We start from the raw sequence: 12,918 nt of genomic DNA, 5'->3' as shown, positions 1-12,918 counted from the left end.
ATCATATTATTAACTGCCTATTAGAACCTTTGCACATTAGTTGACATCAAAGTATTTCTTTGTACTGGTTTTTAAAACTTAAAAGCACACCTGGAGTGAAGATGGTCGTCGCGCAGGTTCAGACTTTTTCACCGGACCATCAGCGACGTTTGGCCTGTGGTGTGAAAAGTGTTCATTCAATCAAATATTTAAAGACCTTTAGGTAGTTTGGTCTTAAAACATGACACGGTCACCTGAGCCAAGAAAAGAACAAACTATTGGTAATAATGCAGAGTTGATATCTTACTTAGATCCGGGCAATTTGGATTTTCCTTTCATTGTCAAATACTCCATCAACTTCTGCTTGCGCAGCTCTGTGACAAAATCAATCAGTAAAAGAGGAGATTAAAAAACAAAATGAAAAAGGATCCACTCCCAGTGTTTCCCATACATTCATTCAAACGCAGCAGGAGGGATCAGTGTTGCAAACTTCACGATTGCGTTACAAAAACCACTGTCATACCTGCCAACTTTTGAAATCAGAAAAACCTAGTAGCCAGGGTCCAGGGGCCGCAGGGCCCGGTAGGTCCAGGACAAAGTCCTGGTGGGGGGTTCCTGCGCCCCCCCCGACGCAAAATGATTGATTGCATTCAGACAGGTTAAAATGTTGCTAAAACCATCACTTTTCTATCAGTCACAGTGACTTTTCAAAACAAAAATATTACAGCAAAAATCATATGGGTTGATTGACATGTTTATTCTGTAAGCTAACTTCAATAGTTTGAAATTATTTTGACAGTTAATGCCAGTTATCCTGTCAACCTTTCACAAGACTTCAATTTGTTAATTGAAAGTATAAACAGTATAAACACTTTTTACAGTAAACAAATGGTAAAACAGTACTAAACAATTCCATTAAAAAAAATTGGTGTCATTATTAACTTTCTGTCCAAGCTTGTATAATCTACTGCCTTGTTCAATTGTAAAAAATATTCTGTGCCTAAAATTCACATTTCTATCACAATTATCATACTGTAAACATGGTAAGCTAACTTCATTAAAATTAATAGTCCTGTCAATAGCATGGAATTACAATTCAAATGTAGTTTTTTTGTAAGCCTTTCAAAAGAATTCAAAATATGAAAAATTAATGAAAATTAATTTAAGCCATCAGACACTTGAAAAGTGGCACATCACATCTCTAATGTAATCATTTGAACTTTTCAACAGAAATAGCACTGCAAAAATATTAAGGACATACTTCTGTATTTTGGTAGTTATGCTGTCAACATTTAACAAGATTTCTTCAACTTGGACTTGAAAGCATAAATAGTATAAACACTTTTAACAGTATAACAGTACTAAACAATTCCAATAGATAACATTGGTGTCATTACCTTTTTGTTTGCTCAATTATTGCCTCCGTAAATAAAACTTCGGCATTTATCACATCCAAAGAATCTGTTTGGGCGACGAAAAACGTTGAAAGTTTTCCACTTGTACCGAAATCTGTTACCCATCGGAATTTGTAACTCCAGGGGGCGATGTTCCCATGGCGTTTGTTTGATGGTTAAACGGCAAGCCCAAAGAGGAGGAGAAGAAGAACGCTTGCATAAATGGCGTAAACTATCCTTAATGCTGAAACGTCAGTTGTCAGAATTTCAGCATTAATAAATTACACATATTCTGGAAATCAATGACTTACCGTATTTTCCGCACTATAAGGCGCACCTAAAAACCACAAATTTTCTCAAAAGCTGACAGTGCGCCTTATATCCCGGTGCGCTTTATATATGGATAAATATTAAGATTCATTTTCATAAAGTTTCGGTCTCGCAACTTCGGTAAACAGCCGCCATCTTTTTTCCCGGTAGAACAGGAAGCGCTTCTTCTTCTACGCAAGCAACCGCCAAGGTAAGCACCCGCCCCCATAGAACAGGAAGCGCTTCTTCTTCTACTGTAAGCAACCACCCGCCCGCGTAGAAGAAGAAAAAGCGCGCGGATATCACCGTACGTTTCATTTCCTTTGTGTGTTTACATCTGTAAAGACCACAAAATGGCTCCTACTAAGCGACAGGTATCCGGTTCATGAAAAGACGCAATCTCTCCATCCGCACACGGATTACTATTTCACAGCAACTGATATTCCTGTGAACCGCACTGTGGATACAACGGGAGCACGTACGGTGAATATTCGCACCACAGGGAATGAGAAGTCATCCTTCACTGTGGTTCTAGCTTGCCATGCTAATGGCCAGAAACTTCCACCCATGGTGATATTCAAAAGGAAGACCTTGCCAAAAGAGACCTTTCCAGCCGGCGTCATCATAAAAGCTAACTCGAAGGGATGGATGAAGAAAAGATGAGCGAGTGGTTAAGGTAAGTTTAAGTTTACGCGAAGAGGCCGGGTGGCTTTTTTCACGCAGCTCTGTCCATGTTGATATACGTATGTTTGTGATTGCACATTTGCGTACATTTTGGGAGTGAACAGAGTTGTTAGAACGCCGGTTTTTAATATATTATTAAAGTTTGACTGACCTATCTGACTGTTTTTTTTACATTCCTTTAGCGCAGTTAGATGCGGCTTACAACACGGGGCGGCTTATAGGTGGACAAAGTTTTGAAATATGCCGTTCATTGAAGGCGCGGCTTATAACCCAGGGCGCCTTATGGTGCGGAAAATACGGTACTTTCATTATAGAATGAGTCCATTGTTATTATTAATGCTGAAATTCTGACAACTGACGTTTCAGCATTAAGGATAGTTTACGCCATTTACGCAAGCGTTCTTCTTCTCCTCTTTGGGCTTGCCGTTTAACCATCAAACAAACGTCATGGGAACATCGCCCCCTGGAGTTACAAATTCCAATGGGTAACAGATTTCGGTACAACAACGGCATTAGACTTGTGTTTTTTTTGTCCCAACGTGGTCTTTTACATCGCTAATTCCTCCGTGTCCGATCGAAAAATCTTGTCTGCACAAGGTGCAATTCGCGTAGTTTTCACCCTTTTTGGAACGGATAATTATTCCCGGATAGGCTTTTGAATATTCTTCACGGAATGACTGCAGTTTTCTTTTCGGTTTAAGACTCGTATGCGATTTTTCTCCGGCTGATTCCATGATCGTTCCCTCGTTTGGAAACAATGGCAACAGGTGCCTCGTGCTTGACAGCGGTGCTATAAATAGCCTCGCGCATGGCATTCGGAATGGCTCGATTAAGGCTGAAACGACGCGTCGACGTAGTCGACGTCATCGGTTACGTAAATACGTCGACGCTGTTTTTGTGCGTCGGCGCGTCGCATATTTACGTCACACAAAGCAAAGCAGACGATGCGAGCGAGGGGAAAAAAGCACGCCAAAAGTCGTCAAAAGTGTGGGAGTATTTCAATAAACGGCCTAATAATGTTGTTGTATGCACACTGTGTCGAGCGGAAATGGCCTATCATAGCAGCACAACGGCTATGAACAAACATTTGAAAAGAAAACCCCCGACAGCGTTCTTGCCATCACCATCAACAAGTCAATCGTCCGCGTGCGTATACGTTGTCATTATTACACAAAAACATGAATGTGTCATTTGTATCTGCGTTGTAAATTCATAAACTAAAGCACCGTTTCGCTCTGAGAGGCGCGTTTGGCGTGCCTGTTCAGTGTTTACAAAGACGCGCTCCTCTTTAACGCTGTGGAGAGGCGGCGGCGGCGAGCGAGCGGCGAGGCGGGGCGCGCCGGGAGCGACGCCGCAATCGTGCCCAGGTGCGCGATCCGCGCAGTTGGAAGAGAAAAGACTTTGTGTAAAATTAAAAGATTGTAAACCTGGCAAAGCCGTCTGGCGTTCAGTCTGTCGGTCCTGAAAGAACCCCACGGCACAAGACGTGTCACAAACGCTAACGTTAATTAGTTGTGCAAATACCTTTTACAACATTAACAGTTACATATACTATGTACAAACCAACAATTAACTTTCACTTTAATCATACTATCATTGTTGTGTTATTAAGCAAAATAAGCAATACTTTTACTTTTGTTGAAATGTTTACACTGTACACTTTTTTGTATTGGATGTTTAGCTTTATTTTTGCACATTTGAGCAAATAAGCAATACTTTTACTTTTGTTGAAATGTTTACACTTGTTACAGAATATTTCCGTTTTGCACTTTTTTGTATTGGATGTTTATCTTTATTTTTGCACATTTTAAAGCAAAATAAGCAATACTTTTACTTTTGAAATGCTTATACTATTCCAGAATATTAAGATTTGCACTGGATGTTTACTTTTATATTTGCACATTAAAAAGCAAATAAGCTACTTTTAATTTTGTTAAATGTTAAAAGTTTTAAATGTTTACATTGTTACAGAATATTTTGTCATGTTGTTGTCAATGTTGACTGACTAGTGGCCATACTTTTTTTTTTGTAAATAAAAGCCATGCCTTTTGAAAAAACTGGCCTACATTTATTTTTTCCTCTTCATTTTAAATAAAAAAAAAAAAAATCGGTAAAAGGAAAAATAATCTATAGATTAATCGAAAAAATAATCTATAGATTAACCGATTAATCGAAAAAAATAATCTATAGATTAATCGATAGAAAAATAATCGTTAGCTGCAGCCCTAGGCTCGATAGGAAGTTACGGGAAGCAGTGTCGATTGTCATTGTTGTTACGTGCTTTCGTGAATAAAACTTACAAAAAAAGAAAATTTTTAATTAATGAAAAACCGTGTTTTTTATCACTGCAACCGTAACCCGGAATAGGTTGATGAAAACCGTACTAATTACGGGAAAACCGGAGTAGTTGGCAGGTATGCACTGTACACCAAAACAACCTGTCATTCAACAGTTTGTCCCCAGGCTGATGAACGCTGTGAAATAACGATGGAAATAATCGGTCACTGTGAATGTACTAACTCATGGTTACGTCATCAGCTTTTTGCTTTTGCTCTATTCACCACTGCACTATTATTTATTAGCCTTGCACATATTCGGTAGTTAAGTACTTGTTTGTATTTTTAGTTCATTGTTAATATTCATTGTTTGCATTGAAGAAAGCGAGCACTAGTGATGGGTCCGGCAACACCGATGCATCGGCGCTTGCGTCGAGCTCATAGAGCAAAACCCTGTGTCGGTGCGCGTACCGCTTTTAGAAAGTCACGTGACCGATCATGAGCTGTTTTGGTCACGTGACCGATACGCCAACTGTGTCGCACTGACGCCTCCTCTGTGCCCTGTGAGCGGCTCTTTTCTACAGCCGGTGAAATAATAACTAAGAAGAGAAATCGTCTAAAATGTAATACGTCGGAAAAACTTTTTTTTTTTTTTTTTTATAAAAATGTGTAAAAAATAAAATTAAAAAAATACCCAGTCCACAATCATCCACAACACGTTCTCTTAGATTTCCATGTTATGATACATGTTCACATTATTTATTGACTGTATCTAAAAAAGATAAAAATATATTTTTATTTAAATGAAGATATGAAATAATCCTAAATGAAATACAATGACTTGGTTTATATTATTGTATATACTAGGGCAGGGGTCACCAACGCGGTGCCCGCGGTCACCAGGTAGCCCGTAAGGACCAGATCAGTCGCCCGCTGGCCTGTTCTAAAAATAGCTCAAAGAGCAGCACTTACCAGTGAGCTGCCTCTATTTTTTACATTTTATTTATTTATTAGCAAGCTGGTCTCGCTTTGCTCGACATTTTTAATTCTAAAAGAGACAAAACTCAAATAGAATTTGAAAATCCAAGAAAATATTTTAAAGACTTGGTCTTCACTTGGAATAAGCGGTAGAAAATGGATGGATGGATGGGTCTTCACTTGTTTAAATAAATTCATTTATTTTTTACTTTGCTTCTTATTACTTTTTGGAATACAATTTTAGAGAAAAAATACAACCTTAAAAATTATTTTAGGATTTTTAAACAAATATACCTTTTTACCTTTTAAATTTCTTCCTCTTCTTTCCTGACAATTTAAATCAATGTTCGAGTAAATTTATTTATTTTTTATTGTAAAGAATAATAAATATTTTAGCTTCTGTTTTTTCGACGAAGAATATTTGTGAAATATTTCTTCAAACTTACTATGATTAAAATTCAAAAAAATTATTCTGGCAAATCTAAAAAAATCTGTAGAATCAAATTTAAATCTTATTTCAAAGTATTTTGAATTTCTTTTAAAATTTTTGTTCTGGAAAATCTAGAAGAAATACTGATTTGTCTTTGTTAGAAATATAGCTTGGTCCAATTTGTTAAATATTCTAACAAAGTGCAGATTGGATTTTAACCAATTTAAAACATGTCATCAAAATTCTAAAATGTATCTTAATCAGGAAAAATGACTAATGATGTTCCATAAATTCTTTTTTTAATTTTTTCAAAAAGATTCAAATAAGCTAGTTTTTTTCTTCTTTTTGTCGGTTGAATTTTGAATTATAAAGAGTCGAAATTGAAGATAAACTATGTTTAAAAAATTTATTTTAAATTTTTTCTTGTTTTCTCCTCTTTTAAACCGTTCAATTAAGTGTTTTTTTCATCATTTATTCTCTACAAAAAACCTTCCGTAAAAGGAAAAAAAATGTACGACGGAATGACAGACAGAAATACCCATTTTTATATATATATAAATGTATTTATTTAGCTATTCTTGTTTAAATCACACTTACGTGTAACTTACAAATGACAATATATTTATTTATTTAAGTGTGTATCAAACTGGTAGCCCTTCGCATTAATCAGTACCCAAGAAGTAGTTTTTGGTTTCAAAAAGGTTGGTGACCCCTGTACTAGGGCATCAAATCAGTGTCAGTTGAGTCGGTCCATAGGTTGCCTGTAGGGATTTTTAATGTCCAGCAGATGTCAGTATTTAGTGACACAGTATCGACACAGTATCAATACAGTTTTGCAATGTGTCGAAACGCTTCATGACGCCTCATCAACCCATCACTAGCGAGCACAGTCTACCAAGTCCAATTCCTCGTGTTTTAAACATACTTGGCCCAAAAAATCTGATTCTGACAGCAAGTATTCAGACCTCTGTCGATAATAAGTGTGCAATGGTAAACATTCATAGTTTTCATCAGTCCTTGTTTCAGTGCAGAAGCATACCGAACTCCCACGCAATACGCATTAAAAGTCATTCTTATCTCATTTTTTGTGAACCCAAAATATCGTGTATTGTCTTGTAGAGGTGGGGGAAATAATCGATTTTCAGATGCATCGCAACTCGGACATGGACGATTATAAAATCCATTAGTAAACGTCAATGATCGATAATCGTATAATTTATTGTAAATAAAGTAATGCAGACAGTTCTAAAATTTGTCCGACTGCCACCTCAAAGAGAGATCCGACCAGCTCCATTATTTAAGGGCACTTATGTTTTTTTTTTAGGATAATGGAAAAAGTATGTGTGTATCCTTAAACTATAAGTGTATACTACCAGTAACGCCTTACTGCCCCACCCGATCCTTAAGATCAGCCGATCAGCTGCTGTTGACGGTCCCTGACACAAGGCTGAAGCTTAGAGGTGACAGAGCTTTCGCCGTTGCTGCTCCCAAGCTCTGGAACGACCTACCTCTGAGTGTTAGACAAGCCTCCTCTCTTCCTGTTTTTAAATCTCTCTTAAAAACATACTTTTATTCCATGGCTTTTAACACTGAGTGATATCCATCCTGCAATGGCGCCCCATAATACACCTGCTGTGAACCTGTTTTTATGTTTTTATTTATTCTATTTTAATTATTTATTTTTTTATCGTGTTCTGTTTGTGTTGTGTTGTGTTTGCTCGGTACTCGTTTTATCTTTTAACCTGTTCATTGTACAGCACTTTGGCTACCCCTGTGGTAAATTTTAAATAAAGTGGATTTGATTTGACTTAACCTACAAACCCCGTTTCCATATGAGTTGGGAAATTGTGTTAGATGTAAATATAAACGGAATACAATGATTTGCAAATCCTTTTCAACCCATATTCAATTGAATGCACTACAAAGACAAGATATTTGATGTTCAAACTCATAAACTTTTTTTTTTTTTTGCAAATAATAATTAACTTGGAATTTCATGGCTGCAACACGTGCCAAAGTAGTTGGGAAAGGGCATGTTCACCACTGTGTTACATGGCCTTCCTTTTAACAACACTCAGTAAATGTTTGGGAACTGAGGAGACACATTTTTTAAGCTTCTCAGGAGGAATTCTTTCAATTCCTGCTTGATGTACAGCTTAAGTTGTTCAACGGTCCGGGGGTCTCCGTTGTGCTATTTTAGGCTTCATAATGCGCCACACATTTTCAATGGGAGACAGGTCTGGACTACAGGCAGGCCAGTCTAGTACCCGCACTCTTTTACTATGAAGCCACGTTGATGTAACACGTGGCTTGGCATTGTCTTGCTGAAATAAGCAGGGGCGTCCATGGTAACGTTGCTTGGATGGCAACATACAGGTAAAAGCCAGTAAATTAGAATATTTTGAAAAACTTGATTTATTTCAGTAATTGCATTCAAAAGGTGTAACTTGTACATTATATTTATTCATTGCACACAGACTGATGCATTCAAATGTTTATTTCATTTAATTTTGATGATTTGAAGTGGCAACAAATGAAAATCCAAAATTCCGTGTGTCACAAAATTAGAATATTACTTACGGCTAATACAAAAAAGGGATTTTTAGAAATGTTGGCCAACTGAAAAGTATGAAAATGAAAAATGTGAGCATGTACAATACTCAATACTTGGTTGGAGCTCCTTTTGCCTCAATTACTGCGTTAATGCGGCGTAGCATGGAGTCGATGAGTTTCTGGCACTGCTCAGGTGTTATGAGATCCCAGGTTGCTCTGATAGTGGCCTTCAACTCTTCTGCGTTTTTGGGTCTGGCATTCTGCATCTTCCTTTTCACAATACCCCACAGATTTTCTATGGGGCTAAGGTCAGGGGAGTTGGCGGGCCAATTTAGAACAGAAATACCATGGTCCGTAAACCAGGCACGGGTAGATTTTGCGCTGTGTGCAGGCGCCAAGTCCTGTTGGAACTTGAAATCTCCATCTCCATAGAGCAGGTCAGCAGCAGGAAGCATGAAGTGCTCTAAAACTTGCTGGTAGACGGCTGCGTTGACCCTGGATCTCAGGAAACAGAGTGGACCGACACCAGCAGATGACATGGCACCCCAAACCATCACCCAACCATGCAAATTTTGCATTTCCTTTGGAAATCGAGGTCCCAGAGTCTGGAGGAAGACAGGAGAGGCACAGGATCCACGTTGCCTGAAGTCTAGTGTAAAGTTTCCACCATCAGTGATGGTTTGGGGTGCCATGTCATCTGCTGGTGTCGGTCCACTCTGTTTCCTGAGATCCAGGGTCAACGCAGCCGTCTACCAGCAAGTTTTAGAGCACTTCATGCTTCCTGCTGCTGACCTGCTCTATGGAGATGGAGATTTCAAGTTCCAACAGGACTTGGCGCCTGCACACAGCGCAAAATCTACCCGTGCCTGGTTTACGGACCATGGTATTTCTGTTCTAAATTGGCCCGCCAACTCCCCTGACCTTAGCCCCATAGAAAATCTGTGGGGTATTGTGAAAAGGAAGATGCAGAATGCCAGACCCAAAAACGCAGAAGAGTTGAAGGCCACTATCAGAGCAACCTGGGCTCTCATAACACCTGAGCAGTGCCAGAAACTCATCGACTCCATGCCACGCCGCATTAACGCAGTAATTGAGGCAAAAGGAGCTCCAACCAAGTATTGAGTATTGTACATGCTCATATTTTTCATTTTCATACTTTTCAGTTGGCCAACATTTCTAAAAATCCCTTTTTTGTATTAGCCTTAAGTAATATTCTAATTTTGTGACACACGGAATTTTGGATTTTCATTTGTTGCCACTTCAAATCATCAAAATTAAATGAAATAAACATTTGAATGCATCAGTCTGTGTGCAATGAATAAATATAATGTACAAGTTACACCTTTTGAATGCAATTACTGAAATAAATCAAGTTTTTCAAAATATTCTAATTTACTGGCTTTTACCTGTATGTTGCTCCAAAACCTGTATGTACCTTTCAGCATTAATGGCGCCTTCACAGATGTGTAAGTTACCCATGTCTTGGGCACTAATACACCCCCATACCATCACACATGCTGGCTTTTACACTTTGCGCCTATAACAATCCTCTTTGGTCCGGAGGACACGACGTCCACAGTTTCCAAAAACAATTTGAAATGTGGACTCGTCAGACCACAGAACACTTTTCCACTTTGTATCAGTCCATCTTAGATGAGCTCAGGCCCAGCGAAGCCGACGGCGTTTCTGGGTGTTGTTGATAAACGGTTTTCGCCTCGCATAGGCGAGTTTTAACTTGCACTTACAGATGTAGCGACCAACTGTAGTTACTGACTGTGGGTTTCTGAAGTGTTCCTGAGCCCATGTGGTGATATCCTTTACACACTGATGTCGCTTGTTGATGCAGTACAGCCTGAGGGATCGAAGGTCACGGGCTTCGCCGCTTACGTGCAGTGATTTCTCCGGATTCTCTGAACCCTTTGATGATCTTCAGGAGGAGCAGCACCGACCCTGCCCCCCTCTACATCAACGGCGAGCGTGTAGAGAGGGTCCACACCTTCAGGTACCTTGGAGTCCACATCTCTAATGACTTCTCCTGGACAGTCAACACCACATCAATCATCAAGAAGGCTCAGCAGCGGCTACACTTCCTTAGAGTCCTCGGGAAGTACAACCTGAAGCCTGACCTGCTGCTGACCTTCTACCGCTCGTCCATCGAGAGCCTGCTGACATACTGTATTACGGTATGGTACGGCAGCTGCACTGCAGCAGACAGGGAGAGGCTGCAAAGAGTGGTCAAGACGGCTCAGAAGATCATCGGCCGCCCTCTCCCCTCTCTGACGGACATCTACACCTCCCGCTGCCTCAACAGAGCCAGTGCCATCATCAAGGACAGCACCCACCCTGGCTCTGACCTGTTCCACCTGCTGCCCTCTGGGAAGCGCTACAGGTGCATTAAAACCAAAACAAACAGGCTAAAGAACAGCTTCTTCCCCAGGGCCATAACCATCCTGAACGGACTGCCCCATTGTCCCTCATAACTGCCTTCTCTTCGGTGCAATAACCCATTCCACCAACCACCCTGTTTTTGTTTTGTTTTTTTTCATGTATATATTCATTTCACACCATATTCATTGCACTTCTACATTTTTTATATTTTTATATATTTGCACATTGTTTTTCTAGCATGCACACATCGCACTGTATGGAATGGCCTCAATCTCGTTACCTTGCGTAATGACAATAAAGCTGATTCTGATTCTGATCTTACGGACCGTAGATGGTGAAATCCCTAAATTCCTTGCAATAGCTGGTTGAGAAAGGTTTTTCTTAAACTGTTCAACAATTTGCTCACGCATTTGTTGACAAAGTGGCGACCCTCGCCCCATCCTTGTTTGTGAATGACCGAGCATTTCGTGGAATCTACTTTTATACCCAATCATGGCACCACACCTGTTCCCAATTTAAATATCCCCCCTGTTAGACCAGTTGATCTGCCGTTTCTTTTCTTTTCTCCTCTGCTCCGCCATTTCCTTGAGGGGGGGCGGGGGGGGGCACAGGTCCGGTGGCCATGGATGAAGTGCTGTCTGTCCAGAGTCGGGACCCGGGGTGGACCGCTCGCCTGTGCATCGGCTGGGAACATCTCTGCGCTGCTGACCCGTCTCCGCTCGGGATGGTGTCCTGCTGGCCCCACTATGGACTGGACTCTTACTATTATGTTGGATCCACTATGGACTGGACTCTCACAATATTATGTCAGACCCACTCGACATCCATTGCTTTCGGTCTCCCCTAGAGGGGGGGGGGGGGGGTTACCCACATATGCGGTCCTCTCCAAGGTTTCTCATAGTCATTCACATCGACGTCCCACTGGGGTGAGTTTTTCCTTGCCCTTATGTGGGCTTTGTACCGAGGATGTCGTTGTGGCTTGTGCAGCCCTTTGAGACACTTGTGATTTAGGGCTATATAAATAAAGATTGATTGAATTTGCCTGCTCACCTGTGGGATGTTCCAAATAAGTGTTTGATGAGCATTTCTCAACTTTATCAGTATTTATTGCCACCTTTCCCAATTTCTTTGTCACGTGTTGCTGCCATCAAATTCTAAAGTTAATGATTATTTGCAAAAAAAAAAATGTTTGAGTTTGAACATCAAATATGTTGTCTTTGTAGCATATTCAACTGAATATGGCTTGAAAATGATTTGCAAGTCATTGTATTCCGTTTATATTTACATCTAACACAATTTCCCAACTCATATGGAAACGGGGTTTGTATTATAGTTGGGTGTGCTTTCTTTAAGATCGCCATTTGTACTAGTTTGTGTAGGTTATCTTATCATTAATAATGAATGTTCGTGTTCATTATTACATGAATTGAACAGCTAGCATCACAAACGTTTGCATCGACTAATGCTAACTGGTTGGCTAGCTAGCTAGCATCTGGCGCAAACTAACCGTAACGTTATTGAAATGACAAAAACATCAACTTTCAGACCTTTTCTGTTTGTCAAAGACGCCGCGGGATCTTCTTCGTCCATATCCCGTCAAACTGTTGACTCCACTTCAACCAAACGTGGTGTTTGAGTTATTTTCTGTAGCTCGAAAACAATCGGGTTGTGTAGTTTTGAAATTACCGGTTTGGGGCGCTGGGCGCTTTGCTCCTCTCTGATTGGACAGTTTCGAATTTATGAACGTCCCCTTGAGCAAGAAGCCGACAGCTGATTGGAGGAGATTTTATCAACGGAATACGATTGACCAATCACGGCGTACAATAACACGTACACTTTCTTTTTTTTAACTGTATTTGTTGGAATTAGAATAGACGTCAAAGTGAGAATTTGAACATTTACCAATGTAAGCGCATCTTTGGCATAC

The 12,918-nt window shown here is 39.9% G+C and overlaps 1 protein-coding gene across 3 annotated transcripts in view; it reads right to left on the bottom strand.

Annotated features, from left to right (window-relative positions):
- ckap2l (cytoskeleton associated protein 2-like) overlaps positions 1-12,713 on the bottom strand; it is a 31,757-nt gene extending 19,044 nt beyond the window's left edge. For 2 of the 3 annotated variants that reach the window (XM_061931908.1, XM_061931917.1), the window contains exons 1-3: positions 12,539-12,713; positions 287-353; positions 91-154 (exon numbers count right to left, since the gene is read on the bottom strand). In XM_061931908.1, coding sequence (XP_061787892.1) covers positions 91-154; positions 287-353; positions 12,539-12,581 — 174 coding nt within the window. In that variant the 5' untranslated portion in view covers positions 12,582-12,713. The remainder of the gene's footprint in view (positions 1-90; positions 155-286; positions 354-12,538) is intronic. The other variant, XM_061931926.1, reaches the window with a different exon arrangement.
- Positions 12,714-12,918: the final 205 nt, after the last annotated feature.

Source organism: Nerophis lumbriciformis, linkage group LG03, assembly GCF_033978685.3.
Source record: "Nerophis lumbriciformis linkage group LG03, RoL_Nlum_v2.1, whole genome shotgun sequence".
In the NCBI taxonomy this organism is placed as follows: Eukaryota; Metazoa; Chordata; class Actinopteri; order Syngnathiformes; family Syngnathidae; genus Nerophis; species Nerophis lumbriciformis.
This window is presented reverse-complemented; position numbering and strand designations above follow the sequence as displayed.